Source organism: Osmerus mordax, chromosome 4, assembly GCF_038355195.1.
Source record: "Osmerus mordax isolate fOsmMor3 chromosome 4, fOsmMor3.pri, whole genome shotgun sequence".
Taxonomy (NCBI): domain Eukaryota; kingdom Metazoa; phylum Chordata; class Actinopteri; order Osmeriformes; family Osmeridae; genus Osmerus; species Osmerus mordax.
Genome location: NC_090053.1, coordinates 10,285,732 through 10,304,245, shown reverse-complemented (window position 1 = coordinate 10,304,245; position 18,514 = coordinate 10,285,732). Strand labels below are relative to the sequence as shown.

The window sequence follows — 18,514 nt, the reverse complement described above, 5'->3', positions numbered from 1 at the left end:
ATACTGATGGCTGAGATGTTTATGGAAGCAGAGATAAGACCTGACCCACATGTGTCATGTGTCAGGTGCTGTCTTCACCTGATCTACAGAGGTCTATTTAGGAAAAGATAATACAGGATACTCATTTCCCTTCGTTTCACCACCTCTGCTCCTAAATAGCACTATTATTCCAGAGGGAATAGGAAGAGAATTTAACACACACACACACACACAAAAAAAAAAAAACGCTTGTGCCCTTGTGCGTTGCCAGGTACCTTTAGGCTTGGGTTATTCGCTTTTTTTTCTGTTGATGCAAATTAAGAGAGAAAGGGATTATTTATTTATATACAGCTATTACATAGTGGGCCGTGTGTGTTGTTTTTAAGTTGTGGGAGAGAGAGAGAAATAGAGAGAGAAAGGGGGAGGGAGGGAGAGAGAGAGAGAAACGGGGAGGGAGGGAGACTAAGAGCCCAGTCAGTGTGTTACTTGGCGTAGACGCATCAGTGCTGCTGTGGAGAGAACATCTCGTCGATCGTGTCTGCCCGGACCCTCTGAAGGCATTACTCGCGAAAGAAAAAAAAACCGTTAGGGCAGTCTTGGTACATAAAAAACAAAACAAAAAAACATCGCAAAAGTGTTGGCTCTTTTTACACGGAAGAATGTGGATTTACAAAATTGTTTTTAGCCTCTTCATTGTGGGTTGTTCAGGTAAGTTTTATGCAACGCCGTCTGAGCTTCACAATTATGTCTGTCGCCCTCAGTTTTCAGTGTAAACAAGCATGTGTGTTGGTATTCTGTTGTAATAATTTACATAAGGATATATTATATCATGCCGTTATATTTCCCGCCACAGAAGAATATTAGAACTCATGTATTGATAAGGTGAGATGATCGCTCGAGAGTTTCCCTCATCAAAGTAGGCTACAGATCACCATGCAGCCTAAAAGTTAAATCGAATTAATTCCGCATCAAAACTTCCTTGGTGTAGTGTTCTGTCAATGTGTCCTAATACCGTATGTCACATGAAGTTAAACATTGAATTTTGAATTATACGTAGGCCTACTGGCCATATTGAATGATTTACTGTTGTGGAGGAGAATTTATAGCAGTATTACATTTAATTAATGGAGACATTCTACATGAATACAACCATGATGATGAATGATGCATCTACTGTATTCAGTACAACAAACAAGACAGGCTCTGTAAGGGTCAGTATGAATGTGCATGTTAGGGGAGATAGAGTTCAAATTGGAATGGGCAAGTTAGATAGACATTGCAGACAGAACTTGCAAACAGTGGCAGCGAAGGAACACAATGTGTGTAAGTGTGTGTGTGTGTGTGTGTGTGTAAGTGTGTAGGTGTGTAGTTGTGTGCCTATGCATTTGTGTGGGTGTGTCAGTGGGTGTGAGTAAATGTGTGTGAATCTCTGGTTTCATTGGGTGACTCACTAGACAGTGATAAATGACTGTGCATCCTATTTAGTCCTCTGCTGTAATTGCAGTTAAAGCAGGCTAATTGACCAATTGTGAGTCTGCTGAGGTTGCCTCAAGTCTGCTGTGGCAATTAACACATCCTGATCCCACTTTGGAATGCTTCATCCAGTGTCCTGGTCTACTGGTCTACAGGTCTACTGGTGTACTGGTGTGATGGTTTACTGGTGTACTGGTGTACTGGTGTGCTGGTGTGCTGGTCTACTGGTTTACTGGTCTACTGGTCTATTGGTCTACTGGTCTACTGGTCTACTGGTGTACTGGTATACTGGTGTACTGGAGTACTGGTCTTAGGGTGTACTGGTCTACTGGTCTACTGGTCTACTGGTCTACAGGTCTACTATTGTACTGGTATACTGGTGTACTGGTGTGCTAGTCTACTGGTGTACTGGTGTACTGGTGTGCTGGTCTACTGGTCTACTGGTGTGATGGTCTACTGGTGTACTGGTGTGCTGGTGTACTGGTGTACTGGTGGGCTGGTCTGCTGGTCTACTGGTGTACTGGTGTGCTGGTGTACTGGTCTACGGGTCTACTGGTGTACTGGTGTACTGGTGTGCTGGTCTACTGTTCTACTGGTGTACTGGTCTACTGGTCTACTGGTGTACTGGTGTACTGGTCTACTGGTCTACTGGTGTGCTGGTCTACTGGTCTACTGGTGTACTGGTCTACTGGTGTAGTCCTATGGTCTATTAGTACTGGGGCTCTGCTTGTGCACAGCTTCAGAAACCTGGTGCTGATCTGGCTTAACACTGACAATATGGTGTGTGTGTGTGTGTGTGTGTGTCAGAGGGCAAAAGCAGGAGGAATGCATTACAGGACTACCAGAGAAGCGACGACGTCCTATTGGTGGTCCTCTCCGGTGACCCTTCTTTCCCAACTAAAACCAGGAAGTTGAGCTTGGTCAAGTGTGCCAAGGGCTGCAGCCGAAACAAGAGGATGTCCTTCCCCTGCAGGTACGTCTGTTGCTGTGGAAACACACTCTCACCTATACAGTATGACCGGCTGGTGCTATGGTAGCTACAGCGCAACCAACCTTGATAAAGTAGCTCTCATCCTGCAGTGCATTTTTTTACCAAGGCCTGATGGAAGTTCATTGGCTGAGAGAGTCTAAATAATGACCATCATATCTCTCCTCCTTGCCCTCTGTCTTTCTTCCATTTTGTCCCCCTTTTTCTCGACTTCTCCTCTCCTTTCTCTATCCATCTCTCTCCAGAGCGTTCCTCTACGATCATAAAAACAGGAAATGCCAATGGCTCTCCTTCGACAGGAACTCACCAGGAGTCCAGAGCCAACAGGACTTCAACTACCAACTGTACCAGAAGAAAGGTACTCTCTCTGTCAGCCTTTTCCCCCTATCTCTCTATCTTTCTCTCTGTCTCGCTCTGTCTATTCCTCTGTCACTGTCTGTCTGTCTCTCTCTCACTCTCGCTGTATTTAATTCTCTGTCACTCTGTGACTGTCGCTCTCATCCTTTCTCTCTCACACTCTTTCTCTCTGTGTCTCTCTCTGACTCCTTCTGTGTCTGCCTTTCTCCGTCTCTTTCACTCTCTCTGTCTCTTTATCCTTGCACATGGTACATGCATACGTGTTACAAATGCATCTTACACTGCCGTTAGGAATACATGTCACGTTCACACGTCATGCAGTACATGCATCTTACACGACGTGTACATACATGTAGAAAGCCATGTTACATGAGTGCATGCCGTGCTAGTTAGTCATTGCCTGCTCCTACCTTGATGCTGTGGAGGGCTTTCCTCCTCTTGGTCGTTGGACTGTAATTAGCAGCTGTTTGTGTCAACAATGCTGACTCCTCCCTCGACTGTAACAAACACAACGTTTTACACAGCAGTGTACAGACTCCCCATGGAGCACTGCACAACAGCAGAGCCAATACCACTTGAGCCAAGAGTTTAACTGTCTGCTTTCTTCATTATATACAGACACACACACACACACACACGGCACTCGCTCACAGTATGTGCCTTTTTGTTGTCTCTCACCCCCTTCTCCATCTCTCTCTTTCTCTCTCTCTTTCTCTTTCTCTCTCCTGCTCTCTTTCTGTCAGACTACGTGCAGGAGTGTGTGGTGGGGGCGGGGCTCGGCTACAAGGGTCGGACGTCAGTGACAGTGAGCGGAGTCAAGTGCCAAGCATGGGCCTCTCCCATCCCCCATGAACACAAGTAAGACCGATGGACCAACATCACTGTAACACCAGTGTAGGAACCACACAGCATTGTGCATCCACTCTCCAGCAGACCATATATCATCTGAAGCTCTGGGCCTTGTAGTTCACATGCCAAATGCCTGCATTTTTTCCCATTGACTCTTAGCCATGGCCTAACGACTTGTGTGTGTGTGTGTGTGGGAGGGGGGGGGGTACGCGTTTGGGTCTGTGTGTGGGTGCGTGTGCTGTATGTGTTGTGTGTGTGAGTGTGCGTGTGTGGGGGGGGACGCATGTGGGTAGGTGCACGGGTGTGTACTGTATATGTGTGTACTGTGTGTGTGAGTTGGGGTACACAGGGGTATGTGTGTACTATCCCTATGTAGTAGTGATGTATTAGATGGTGATTAGTCTCTGGGGATCAGTCATTCATCACTGCTGATACAGCCTGACCTCATTGTAAGGCTTTACACAGTCACACACACCATTTCCTGCTGCGCCCTTCATGTTTATGTAGGTGTACAAGCTGTGTGTGTGTGTGTCCCTCTCGGAAACACAGAGACACACACAACCTCTGACCAATACGCACACATAACATTTGAATCACCAACACTTATGTGGTTACAGAGGAGACTAAGATGATCTTTACCTGTGTCTCTCTCTTGCCAGGGCAGGCATATACAGCTGACGCCTGTGCCTTTATGCTTGATATCGTTTGAAAAAGAAATACAGCTCATCCCAGAGAGCCTAGACATAGAGAGATAGCAGCCTGTCCGTTTTTTCATGGTGCTAATAAAGGAGCATTAGAGCTGTCGGGATCTCTGGTTCGACAGTGTGCCTCGCTAAGCAGGGCCAGACAGGGAGTTAGCTCTTCACCTGTCAGTGCTGATTCAACTGGGAGGATGAGGGGAAGCAGTCCCGAGATCGAGGGAGAGAGAGAGGTGGGGAAAGACCGAGGGAGAGACAGAGGGAGACAGACCAGAAAAAATGGGGAGGGAGAGCGATGGACAGGTCATTCAGACCGTCATTCCGACAGGACCTTTCTGGTTTTGACTACAGTCACGAACTGACCTCTGCCTGAACTGAAATTAGTCATTACCGCATAGTCACTCCTTTTAAGAACGCATGTCGAGAAATGTAGTCCACACAGTGATGTGTGTATCAATTACTATGTAGCATGCAGCTTTAGATGTCCTACTGGTGTATGTATGTGTACATGAGTGTGTGTGTGTGTGTGTGTGTGTGCTTGTGTGTGTATTTACCTGCTTGTCATTCCCCCCAGCTTCCTTCCCAGGAGGAACAAGAAGAAGGACTTGCGAGAGAACTTCTGCCGTAACCCTGACAACTCCAGCTCTGGACCCTGGTGCTTCACCTCTGACCCCAGTCTGAGACACCAGCGGTGTGGAATACCTCAGTGCTCCCAGGGTACAACACACACACACACACACACACACTCACCAGATGCTCAGATGCATAATGATGCACACATGCAGGAAGACTCACTGCCGACTCACACAAAGCATGGAGGCACACCTACTGTATTTACACACACATTGAAAAACCAATTACTGGTTTGGTAAGGATTGTTTGAGACGCAAACACACACAAACACACAGGCCAGCTTGAAAGGCTGCCCGCACCACATAGCTTGTTGTCGAACCAATTTGGGCCCAATATTCCCCAATGTACTGCTGATAATTCGAGTGAAGTTTACTGTACCATTGTGTGCTCATTGTAACAGGCCATGTCCAGCTGCATCCATGCATGTGTTTGAGTTTATACACTTTTATTCATTCGGCAGATGTTTTTTTCTAAAGTGAATCACAAACAGCGTGTAGAATCTACTGAGTGTGGGAACCAACGATACTATGTCCACACTGGGCAGGGTGAAACCTAGCTTCCTTGTCCTGAGGGGGTTTTGAACCCTCAAACCACTGTACCCAAGGCACATTCCAAGGGTCATGCCTTACTGTATCACAGAGAGCTCACGCAGGAGCTCAGAACTTTCATGTTGCCCTCTCTCAAGTCCTCCTCTCCCAGCTCTAAACGGTCTCACCCCTAAGGCTGACAGCTGCTGATGGAGGTCCTACCCTGGTGCTGTTTAGTCTTCACAAGGTCTGCTTCCACCACCTTCCCACTGGCCACAAGGCCCTGCGTTTATATTTAACTGTAAGACGCCTCCTATATAGGCCGGGGAGCAAGCCTCATTATCCATCCAAGCCAAACATGAGCCAGCCTGACTCTCAGGCAAGCAGAGCTCCCCCTACGGGGCAGAATGAGGACCTGCAGTCTCCAGTGCTGTGTGAGAGGAGCTCCCCGGCTGGGCTGTTGGCCCTGTGATGAGCAGGATGTGACGAGGCGAGAGGGTGAGGGACTGGCGTCGAGTCAGCGCCGAGGAGATAAGACGTGAGGGGAATGCGCAGGTCTCTCACCAGCTCAGGATTCGGAAGAGCCAGGTCTCTCTGCTGGGAGTGTGTGTTCCGCTCCAGTTAAACAATGACGGGGAGGATATGTTCAGAAATGATTTTTCCTTAATAGGAAACATGTATGCAGGGATATTAGCACACTGACGCACACACACGCTAGCATGCACGCTTACACACACTTTCTGTTTCACACATATGTACACACACCATTCCACCCACCCACCCATGCACACACACACACACACACACACAGAGACACACACAGACACACACACCAGGGATGTTAAACCTGATGTGTCATAGGAACAGCAGACCCGTGGACATCTGTTTCCGCTCTGCGTATTGGGCTGTTTACAAGTCTGTGTGCACAGTCACAACAGCACCACAGAACCGACAGACACAGAGTCTGTTGCACGTCCCATGCAACTAGTTATTGTTGTCATGACGTACAACACACAGATTGCTGTGTTCTTTCCACTTTTTCATCATCCTAGTATTACGGTCGAGCGTGTATCAAGTTTGTTTATTATCTCTTTCCTTTCTACTGCTGAATCACCCATATGTCCATGCCTGGGGACCCATAAAGTGTGTTTCTTTCTTAACTTATTTTAAGTTGTGGTGTGTTCTGTTTATAATATTGTTATTGAACTAGCTCCATCTACTCTTCATGCTTGCATTATATTTGTTACATCACACTGTCCGCACACACACACACACGCACACACAGCATTGGTCGACACACAAACACACCCACACACACTCTCCAGCTTGCAATTCTGCCCATACCACTTGTTTGACCAAATTGCCCAACAGTCCCCAATGTGCTGCTGCTAATTAGAGTGATGTTGGCTGTACCAGTGTGTGCTCACAGTTACTGGCCAGCTGCATTCAGGCGTGGGTTACAGTTCATCCTGTCCTCTCTAATGTCATCATTTCCCGGCTCTGTAAACAGTTCCAACCTGAAGAGAACTCCAGCCCCCAGCCTCTGACAGAGTAGCAGAGTCTTAGGCTCCCTCCCTCAAGCTCACTCTGCATCTCAGCGCTCCTTCTCGTCTCTCGCATCTCTCTCCACGCCCGCTGTCTCACTGACCTGTGTGTGGGCGTGTGCGCGGGGGTGGCTGTTTGTGTGGCGCGTGTATGATGCGTGTGTATGGGTGTGTGTGTATGGGTGTGTGTGTATGGGTGTGTGTGTATGGTTGTGTCCCCTCCAGTGGAGTGCGTGAGCTGTAATGGGGAGAGCTACAGAGGGCCGATGGACCACACAGAGAGCGGACGAGAGTGTCAGCGTTGGGACCTCCAGGAGCGCCACAAACACCTTTTCCACCCCAAGAGGTAACACACACGCTCACACACACACACACACTTTCATATGCATACATGCATTTACATGTTACGTGTATGCATTTAGCAGACGCTTTCATCCAAAGCGGCATCCAAGAGAGAGCTTTACAAATGTGCATAGGTCACTGATCATAACAACGAGATAGCCCCAAACGTTGCGCGCAGCCAAAACATGAAGAATACATTGTGGAAAACCAAATAAGTGCCAAAGTGAAGAACCATAAGAGCATGCAGTTAAACAAGTTACAATTGAACAACATGCAACTCCCCACAAGAGTGCAAGAGTGTACCTGTAGAAAAAACAATCAACAGTAAAATATTTCACAGCGAGTACAATAATTTGAAACCGTTACAACTAACCAACAAGAGCAACAAGTCTCTCAATAAGAGTCATTGTGATCCTGGAGGAAACTAACATCAGGTCCAGCCAAGCATTCCTAAGTGCCGTTGTACTCCCGGAACAAGTGCGTCTTGAGCCTTACACACATACACACACGCACACACACACACACACTCTTGTCCTGTGCAGAGACATATTCTGGGACACATGTCCACGTCTTGGCAAAAAAAAAGGAGAAAAAAAACTGAATGCAGTTCTTCATGCAGAGGCAGTGCAGGACATTTGTGTGTCCGTGCATGTGTTTGAGTAGTTGTGTGCGTGTGCAGATCAGTGATTGTGTATTCCCCCGACTGGTGGCAGGTGGTGTGGATTAGCTAAGTCTCGTTAACACGTCCTTAATCATCCTAGTGTTTCTGTAAATGAGAGGGGCCAGACTGGAACACACACAGACACACACACACAGACACACACAGACACACGCACGCACAGACACACACGCACCAAGCGGGCCCCTACCGGGCCCCTCTCAAACTGACACCCTGGGTCGTATGTCAACATGATAACAGGGAACACCTGTGCTGTGCTGCTCTTCGTGAACACGTTTTTCTCTGCTACCCTGTCTGTCTGAGGGATATTCTGCATGTTTATACTGCCTGCCTGTGTGTGTGTGTGTGTGTGTGTGTGTGTGCGCGCGTGTGCGTGTGTGTGTTGTCTTTGGAGGTATCCTGACAAAGGCCTGGATGATAACTACTGTAGGAACCCTGATGGACGGCATAGGCCCTGGTGCTTCACTCTGGACCCGCACACGCCCTGGGAGTACTGCAACATCAGGGCCTGTGGTGAGTGTGTGTGTGCCTGGCTTTTATGCACGTAGTTTTATGTGTGTATTCGCGTTTCTCTCCACTGTGTGAGTGAACTCGCAAAATGATTTTCAACTTCCACCGAAATGCCCCCCAACCCCTGACAAAATGCACATGGTCTCTCTCTCTCTCTCTTTGTCTGTCTCTCTCTTTATCTGTCTATCTATCTCTCTCTCCCCCTCAGCCCTCCAGTCCTCATGTCTGAGTTGTCATGTCTTCTCTAATAGGCTCAATGTTTATTTGAGTCTCATTGGTCTGTTGTTTATTGTTTTGTGCTAATGTGTGCTAATTCTGAGGGGGGCTCAGTTACTCTTCCACATAAAGCAGCTGACACACAGACAAAACACCAGGGTCACCCCCACACACACGTCTTCTACAAGACACACAGACAAAACACCAGGGTCACACACACACACACACCTCCTACAAGACCGACAGAAAAAACACCAGGGTCACACACACACACACACTTCTTGCCAGACATACAGACAAAACAACAGGGTCTTACACACGCACACACACACACACCTTCTTCCAGACATACTGTACAGACAAAACACCAGGGTCACGCACAAACACACCTCCTGTCAAACACAGAAAAATATTAGCAGATCACTTACAAGTCAGTGAGCAGAGTGTAAGTGTGTGTGTGTGTGTAGTTCTTTGTGTGCTTCAGAGTGTTAAGTTATTCTGTCACTTCTGCTTGTTGATGCACTTTAAGTGAATGAAGACCGCAGGCATAGGGTTACTGTTTAGTTGAGTGGGTTCTTTCTCTCTCTGTGTCAGCGTGTCTTTCCCGGGCCTGTCAGAAGCATGCTACAGTCATCAGTTGACCGGGCACCAACATTAGTTCATGGCATCCTTCCATCTGGGACCAACAAATCCCTTCCTCTCTCCCTCCACCTGCTCTCCTTCCTCCTCCGCCCCATCTACTCCTGCCTCCTCCTCCTTCCACAGCTCCTCCTTCTCCCCTTCCTCCACTTTCCTCCCGCCCCTGCACCACCTCCTCCTTTTTCCCTTTCTCATACTCCGCTCCTCCTTCTCAACCTCCATCTGCTCCTCCTCCTCCCTGTCCGTCCCTCCCTCCTCTTCCTCCTCCTCTTCGCTCTCATTCCATTTCTCCTCACTCGAGGTTCTGACAGGGAGGGAATGCTGGGAAGAGAACCCGTTTACGACCCAGTTAGTCTTAATCAAAACAAGACGACATGGGGGGGAAGAGGGAGGGGGGGCAGAGACAGAGACTGGAAAGAGAGAGGGAGAAAGAGAAGAGAACGAAGATGTAGAGAGAGAGAGAGAGAGAGAGAGAGAGAGAGAGAGAGAGAGAGAGAGAGAGCGATAGAGAGAGAGACACATGCAGAACTATTCAGGCCCATTTCTGTGTTTATTGTTGCAACAACTAACTGTTTAATGATATACACTATGCCCAAGTATTTATTTTGGATTGAAAAGGTATAGATTACACACTGACACATGCAATTACTAAAAGGATAAAAAAAACAGTCTACAAACAGACACATCGAGAAATAGAGCAGTTAGACCATTTCAGTCGTGTTCAGCCATGCATGTTCTTGGAGGCCACAGCTCTCCCTAGAGGAAGCTGCTCTATTTCTACAATGGTCCAGGTGCTGAATGTCAAACTGAGGTTTTAGCGCAGGAAAGTGAATCCCAGCCAGATCCCATCCAAGTTCAGAGAATAACTTCCGACTTTCTGTGTTTCTGGGCCGTGACCCTGTGACCCCCAGACCTAGACGTCATCCCTCAGGTGGAGGTGACCACCAAGTGCTTCCGTGGTCGAGGGGACGGGTACAGGGGCACGGTGGGCGTGACGCCGAGCGGAGTGACATGTCAACGCTGGGACTCCCAGTACCCCCACAACCACACCTACACACCCCAAGACTACCGCTGCAAGTGAGTCCCCCACACAAGCGCACACACAAAGAAATGCAGGAGCTTACACACACACACACACACACACAAAAAACACCCTTTGTGTTCCAGAGATCTGAGAGAGAACTACTGTCGGAACCCTGATGGACAAGATCTCCCATGGTGCTTCACTTCCGACCCTAACATCAGGACAGCGTTCTGTACCAACATACTCCGCTGTGACACCAAGAGCATCCAGCCTGATGGTGAGAGATCCAGGAACTAGAAAAAACTCATCTGGGTCAGATTTGACATCCGTTCTAAAGCCAAGCCAAGCCCTAGCCCTAGCCCGTAGATGTAGCCTTTATCTTAACTTTAACCTTAACCCTGTCTCTCAAGGCAAATTTGTATCTGTTCTGGTCCCCAACTCTGTTTCTGGGACATGCTGTTGTTTTAGGCTTAGCCTCAGAATGGTCCCTGAAGGCACGTCCTGAATCTCTCTCTCTCTCCATTTCTTTCTCCCTCTCTTTCTCTCTCACTACAACCCCTTATACTAACCTAATCTGTCTGACTATTTCAGCATTGTCCCTTTGACAGTGAGGGAAGAGCTTCTAAAGGTAATTTCAGGGGGAAGTTCTCATTGTAGATGGAGACATAACAGGCAGAGCAGAACAATACAACTTGTCAGAGTGGATACAAATCTAACTCCATCTAACAGGACGGCACGGACATTTGTGGATTTGTGACTGCATGGGCTTGTGTTCTGGTTGTGGTCACTTCTATTGGGCTGTTTTGTGGTCTAATCTCCAGTGCTTGGTGTGTTCCCACAGTCAGATGAGAGACAGGGACCCTTGGCAGTTTGGAGACTGTATTTAAGGTTGTGGTTGTGGTCGACCAGTGGTGTATTTTCACTTTGGGGTTGTGTGTGTTCCAAACTGGGGTCTAATACAACTATAATCATGATTCTGGCCACTGGAGATTTGGACTGCTTTGGTTATCAGACTATTGTATCAAGAGTCCAACAGTGATTGTTTTAACTACAACTGTGGGATGGCTTATGTGACATGAGCTTGAAAACATGTTCTAGATTACTATATATGACTTGGTTGTTGATAGAAAAGCATCAATGTTGTAAATGAAAAGTATAACACATTTTCTCATCCAATTTACAGACCTTAACAATGTTAATAATAATAACGACCCGTCTCCAAAAGTACAAGATCTGGACGAAATAATAAACTAGCTAAAGTGAAAATCCTAGCTGACGTTCATTCTCAAGTTAAGTCATTTCCTAACTTGTGTTGGGTGGCGTTGTGTTCCAGACTGCTATGAGGGGAGAGGAGAGAGCTACAGAGGGGAGACCTCCAGGACCAGATCAGGCCTGTCCTGTGCTCCATGGAGAGACCACAGCAGCAGGTATCGACCACAGCACCTTCCCAGCTAACCCCTCAACCCATCCCCCCCCCCCCCCCACACACACACACACACACAACACAGTTCGACCGCTAACGCCATGGTGTACGCAAACGCTACCAGGGTTAGCGATCGCTCCGTTTCTATAGAAACAAGGCAGTGTTCCGCAGTGCAGTTCTTCTCGGGTTCCCCAAGGACACGCTTCTTCCCCATTGGTGACTGTTCCTCATTAGAATCATCAGATCTCTGCATTGAGTGACTTTCACAACAAACGTAACCTCTGCTCGACGAAACAAACAACTTAGCATTCCCTTATCCCTGCTCATCTTATGGACGTGCGCTCTTGACTGAATCGGTGTCGCAGGTTTGTGGGTGGGTGCATGTGGTCTGTGTATGTGAATCAGTATGTGTCCCTCCCAGATCCACATGTGTAAACCTGAGAGGTCAGTGTGGGTCAGTGAAGAGTTGACCAGCAGTTGACCTCCAGTTAACTGGTATTATGGTACGCAGGAAAAAGCTTGCTCTGTGAGTTCTCACTGGGTAGGCTGAAGGGTGGAGGGGTGTCTCTAATGCAGAGTTAAGTGTTACTTTGAGAATGACTCAACCTAGCAGGAATGAGTCCCGGTGATAAGCAGGCTTTGGGACACACACTTCAGGGTTCACCTTTGACCCTGCCCCGCGCTCCTCCTCCATGGAACACTTCAAAGCCAATCGGCTTCTCCGTCTGGCTCCCGCCCAGAGGTCAGGAGTGGGGGGGTCACGGAGCGCTGGGTGTTTATGCTAGCTACAGACTGAACTTCATGCGCACACACACACACATACACACCCTGTAAACTCTGCACCCCAGGGTTGGTACCATACATTCCTCCTCCTCCTTGACACTATTTCCCTTATCGCCCCATGAATTCGGCCTGGGAAAAATTCAGCTTGCAGCTTTCCAACTGTTGCCAGAATTCCCTGGTGAGGGATAAGTCAGCGTGTGTGGGTGCTTCATGTGCAGAGGCCTGCCCCAGAGCTTTCCCTCTGTGTCCCTCAGAGAGACCATACACAGCTGTGTGGTCTCTGCATAGGGGGCCTATCTCACTGTGGATCTCTAGTTTCCCCTAGAGGAGCAGATTCCGGACCAGCCCTACGTACTGGTGCAGTGCAATATGTAGTTCAAGTATCATGCTTTCTTTATTTGTGTGTTTGTGTGTGTGTGTGTACAGAGGGGAAAGAGATGCTGCTCCATTGATTGCAAGCAAGGATGGGAGCTTCTGCAGGAACCCAGATAAAGACCAGCATGGGCCCTGGTGCTACACCAACAGCTCTGTCCTCTCCTGGGACTACTGCATGGTCAAACCATGTGAGAGAATTTTTTTTTATATAAACCCATTATTTCCAGGGAAAGAGAGAGAAAGTCTGTGTTTATTTGACCATGTATTTCTTTTCTTGTGAATAGTAAATCAGGCAGAGATTATGTAAATCGTTCTGTACTGTACTCTGTCATACATTCTGCACAGACCCACACCCACACACACACACATCCACACACACACACGTGCACGCATATATCTGTCTACACTCTCGGGTCAGAGTGTGAAAAGAGATTCACATCCATCAGGGTGACAGGGAGGTGTGTGAGTATTCCCACATAGGCCACGGGGTGAAATACTTTACGTGTGTGTGTGTGTGCGCGCGTGTCTCAGTAATGGATGCCCGCGCATTGTATCTTATCTCCTCAGTGTCTGACACGGCGTCACCCTTTACACTGTCTAATCTGTCGTCCCCCCGTCCCCCCCCCCCTTCGACAGGTGAATCATCCCAGAACAGCATCCCTCCTCTGGGTGAGTGTGTGTGTTCTGTGCGCCGCTCGACATGGAGCTCCGGGGTAGGTCACCAGAGATGAATGTGGAATTTTCTGTCTTGTTCTCCCAGGGGAGGTGTCCACCGTGTCCTGCTTCATCCACAAGAGGACCCGGATCGTGGGCGGAGCTCCCGTGGCCATCGCTGACGGCAGCTGGATGGTCAGCATACAGAAAGGGTAAAGAGCACACGCACGTACATGCACAGGCGCATGTATATACCCACACGTGTTTGCACACACACGTACATGCGCATACCCACACAAACACACACGTTCCCACACTCATATTCACTAATCCAGACTCCGTCGAGACTTTGGCTGTTAGTTCCACCCGGTGGTGCAGTCCAGTTTGAGGTAACGGGCATGCCGTACTGTACTGCGTCCATACATGTCCCATAAACCCCCACAGCAGGTTACACCCCCGTGTAGAGACATAGACCTCAGGGAGCACAGTCAAGGCCCATCAACAGTGTGTGAGATGGTCCCTGCTGTGCTCTGCATCCTCTCCAGGGGCTCTCACTGGTGCGGAGGCTCCCTCATACGAGATCAGTGGGTGCTCACCGACAGACAGTGCTTCGCCTCATGGTATGCCACCCCTGCCTTCTTTCCTGTCCTTTAGCGTCCATTCCTTCTCTTTCTTTTTTTCTATGTTGTTCGGATTGTATCTGGGTAGTCAGTTGGCTGAGCGGTGAGGGAATCGGGTTAGTAATCCGAAGGTTGCTAGTTCGATTCCCGGTCATGCCAACTGACGTTGTGTCCTTGGGCAAGGTACTTCACCCTACTTGCCTCGGGGGAATGTCCCTGTACTTACTGTAAGTCGCTCTGGATAAGAGCATCTGCTAAATGGTTAAATGAATAAATGTAAATGTATTTTTATGAAGGCCTCACACATACGTTTGTTGTTTGTCGTAACGTTCTCCCCTCAGTGTCCCTGATATCAGTGAGTACCGTGTATGGCTGGGCGTGTCCGACCTCAGCGAGGCAGGCCCTGATAGGTCCAAGAGACAGGAAGTACGCATCGCTCATGTGGTCTGTGGTCCGGAGGGCTCCAACCTGGCCCTCATTCGGCTGGCCAAGTAAGAGCCCGTCTCAAACTTCCTATGTAAACTTCCAGATATATTTGATAAAACACAATGTGATACTATATACTGTGTGTCCAGGCCAGCGCTTCCTGCAGACAAGGTCCACACCATTCAGCTGCCTGTGGCTGGCTGCTCCATCTCCGAAGGGGCGATCTGTAGCATGTACGGATGGGGAGAAACCAAAGGTGCCAATACCACCCCAACCATCCACAGCTAACCCAGATCTACAGTCTCACACGAACACGCCTACCACAGATCCATCATGCCAGACCCAGAGTTCATAGTTGCGGTGGGCGATGAAAAGGAGGCTGATTCGATGTCGACGACGATGGGAAAGATAACGCAAGTTGTTCTTTCCCCCTAGGGACGGGCCACGAGGGAGTGTTGAAGGAGGTTTACCTGCCTGTGGTCGGCAACGAGAGGTGCCGACAGCAGCACAGGGGCAGTATGCACATCAACCACTCCCGGATCTGCGCCGGGGGCAACAGGGACGAGGGGGTGTGTGAGGTAAAAGCAGCTCACACGCACTGCAAGAAGGTTTTTGCCTGTAATCCCACTTGGACCTAAATAGATCTGCTCTCCGGAGGTTTCCGTTCCCTCCAAAGGGTCTCCGAAGACACGTACTAGTCTCAGAAGGTATTCTTAGAAAACGAAAATAGTTTGTGAGTGTTCTTTGACGTGTGTGTGTGTGTGTGTCTTCTGCCGGCAGAGGGACTACGGGGGCCCCTTGGTATGTCTGGACGGCGAGAGCAGGGTGATCGTGGGCGTGAGCGTCAACGGGCGAGGCTGTGCCCGCGCCAACCGACCGGGCATCTTCATCAACGTGCCCTTTTATACCCAGTGGATCTACAAGGTCTTCAAGTACTACCCTGACCCTCTGGAGATCAACTAGAGACAAGAACCTGGCGACTAACAAGAACCCACAACCATGACACTAAAACGCAACCCTGTGACCGACCGCATCCAAGAGACTTTACCTAGCCACGACAATAAACCCAGCAATGAGACTAAGTACGGCTATGACACCAAACCCAGCCATGTGACTAAACCCAGCCACAACATTTAACCCAACCCAGATGACTAAATCCACAATCACAAAACTAAACCTAAACTCAACCATGACACTAAACCCAACCAAGTCCTCGACCCAACCAGCAAAAAGTATCCATAACTCCTATCAGTGAAGTATGGCTCATACACAGACACCTAGGTGAACATGTAGGCTGATATGTTAAACTGTAGCAGCAAGTTCTAGCAGGCTTGCAGTGGAGCCAGGCCAACCTAAATGTAAAAACTGTGGTTTGAGGAAAAAGGTTGAGGTTCTGAAGACACCCTGGACTGTCAAGTAAACCTGTTGTGGACATGTCCTCTCGGATAATAATCTGCCCCCCCCCCTCCCATCCTTCATTCAATGCAACAGGTCTGTTGGAGGGGGGGGGGGGGGGGGTGAAAACTCTCTGATTCCTGACATTACTTGAATGTACTGGACGCCAAAAAGGTAGTGTCTCTGCGTGTCTCTAGTGTGCTCGTCTAGTGTGCTTCTGCGTCAAAGGGTCCCTGCACGAGGGCACTATCAAGTACACTCCAACAGAACTCCAAGCCTCTGAAGGGCACTGAAGTGGTGTCTCTCTGTATATACTACTTAAATGAGTGTTTGTGACACTCCAAAGGTGACGTAGGTCTTATAGATCTGTGGAGAGGAGGGTGGCTCGTTGGCCCGAAGGGAATGATAGATGAAATATATCTGCTTTAAACCAGAGGGAACATGGCTCTCGTACTGTACAGACAGGAGCTTGAGATTGAAGGGGGTACTTCATGTGGGATTCCAAAAACAAACATACAGCTGTTTGCTTTTGAGTAAGGTGACCAGGAAGCCACTGAATGTATATATTTGTACATAGGTTTGTGAGTTCTGAAATGTTCCATTTGAATGTGGTGTTGCAAATCCTCTCATCCCCTCCTCCTCGCCTCCTCTCCTCTACCCTCTCCTCCTCTCCTCATCCCCTCCTCTCGCCTCCTGTCCTCTACCCTCTCCTCCTCTCCTCATCCCCTCCTCTCGCCTCCTCTACCCTCTCCTCCTCTCCTCATCCCCTCCTCTCGCCTCCTCTCCTCTACCCTCTCCTCCTCTCCTCATCCCCTCCTCTCGCCTCCTCTACCCTCTCCTTCTCTCCTCATCCCCTCCTCTCGCCTCCTCTACCCTCTCCTCCTCTCCTCATCCCCTCCTCTCGCCTCCTCTACCCTCTCCTCCTCTCCTACTGCTGTCTGTGTGTGTTTTAATGGAATCCTGACTGAATGAGTTATTCACTCCGCACCCTTATACCTTGGCAGACCTCCAGGCACAATCCACTCTGGATATTAGCTTCACAAACTCTGTCAGTTCAAACATTTACTGAAATTGAGGGATGTTTTTCATCTTTTCATTGTCTGTTCTGAGTGCTTTATTGGATGAGTGAATGGCCCATCAAACAAATCAAACCTCTAAATGTTAATGTATGTGTTTCTACCTGGTAAAGGAGTATGCACTGTGAGCCTCTATGTGTTTGTGTGTGTGTGTGTGTGTGTGTGTGTGTTTTATCTCCATGCGTGTACGTGCTTGTGTGATGGGTTCCAAATGATGTAAGCTGCTATATACCAAACAAGTTGTTAAGTATCCTGTTTCCCATACCAAGTATACCACACTGTACATTCTCATCTATTATCATTGTAATTGGTATGTGTTCATTTGTTGTGCTTTGATCTCAGTGTAAGTGCATCGTAGATGGATCTTATCCGCCCGTGGCCATAGCCTATAATAAACAGAAGTGGCAATAAAGCGAAATCCCTATGAAACATGATCCGCTGGCCTTCTGTTCTATTGTTCATCTGCCAGGTACTACCAGCACCGAGGCGATCAGGGTTTCACTTCTCAATCCACCAGCCGTTGCAGTGTCCTGAGCTGCCACAGGGTGGCGCTGTTATGAAGGGAATACGAAGTTCACCGGCGACCAAATTGAAACCACTGCCGTCGTGAAAAGGCTACCAGCACACAGTCACACCTCCTCCTGTCTAACTCGGGGCTATTTGTATGTGAGAGATGAGGTGTTGTAACAGAGGCCCGCTTCTAGATTGTCTTTAAAGGGAGGGGTGTTGAGCGGGGGGGGGGGGTGAAGGAATGCTGGAGGCATGGACTGAAGTGGAGGGGGGGGGATGACGGACAGGGAGTACGGAGAGGGATGGGGGAACGGAGGGAGAGGGGGAGGGAGGGAAGGAAGGACTGAGGGGTAGGGTGGAGAGAGGTAGAACGGGGTGAGAGGGAGAGGAGGGAGAGTTATTAAATGCTGAATCTATTCATGTGCAGTAGTATTAAAAATGTTATAGGGCCAGCAGAAAATACACAAGAATAGACATTTTCCTCATACGGTTTGCATTTTATGAGCACTGTGGACTAGTGCTGACACACACCCCCTAAGCTGCACAAGTGCACGTGACAACACACACACACACATGCACACTGCACATATGGATGCATATGAACGTACACGCACATATACATTGCACATATGAATGCACGTGACCACACACTAACATGCACACAGCACATGTAGATGATTGTGACCACACACACATACACACAGCACATGTGGATGATTGTGACCACACACACACATACACACACACACGTGACAGGTCTTCCAGAAGACTAGTCTTGTGTGTTCCTTCCCCAG

General features: G+C 48.6%; 1 protein-coding gene across 1 annotated transcript; it reads left to right on the top strand.

The window, feature by feature from the left end:
* The first annotated feature begins 471 nt into the window (after positions 1-471).
* hgfb (hepatocyte growth factor b) lies at positions 472-17,639 on the top strand. Its single transcript, XM_067234506.1, has 18 exons — positions 472-687; positions 2,260-2,425; positions 2,686-2,798; positions 3,541-3,655; positions 4,919-5,061; positions 7,274-7,394; positions 8,464-8,582; positions 10,346-10,511; positions 10,602-10,735; positions 11,792-11,885; positions 13,091-13,227; positions 13,676-13,708; positions 13,800-13,905; positions 14,239-14,313; positions 14,655-14,804; positions 14,889-14,995; positions 15,175-15,317; positions 15,520-17,639. Exons 1-18 carry the CDS (start codon positions 639-641, stop codon positions 15,700-15,702), a joined length of 2,154 nt encoding a protein of 717 aa, XP_067090607.1. The 5' UTR covers positions 472-638; the 3' UTR covers positions 15,703-17,639.
* Positions 17,640-18,514: the final 875 nt, after the last annotated feature.

What these genes read in the sequence shown, in the direction of transcription:
- hgfb (XM_067234506.1), top strand. Translation starts at nt 639, where the DNA reads ATGTGGATTTACAAAATTGTTTTTAGCCTCTTCATTGTGGGTTGTTCA. An exon ending in AGGATGTCCTTCCCCTGCAG is followed by an intron (nt 2,426 to 2,685) that starts GTACGTCTGTTG and finishes ATCTCTCTCCAG; the next exon opens with AGCGTTCCTCTACGATCATA. An exon ending in TGGAGAGACCACAGCAGCAG is followed by an intron (nt 11,886 to 13,090) that starts GTATCGACCACA and finishes GTGTGTGTACAG; the next exon opens with AGGGGAAAGAGATGCTGCTC.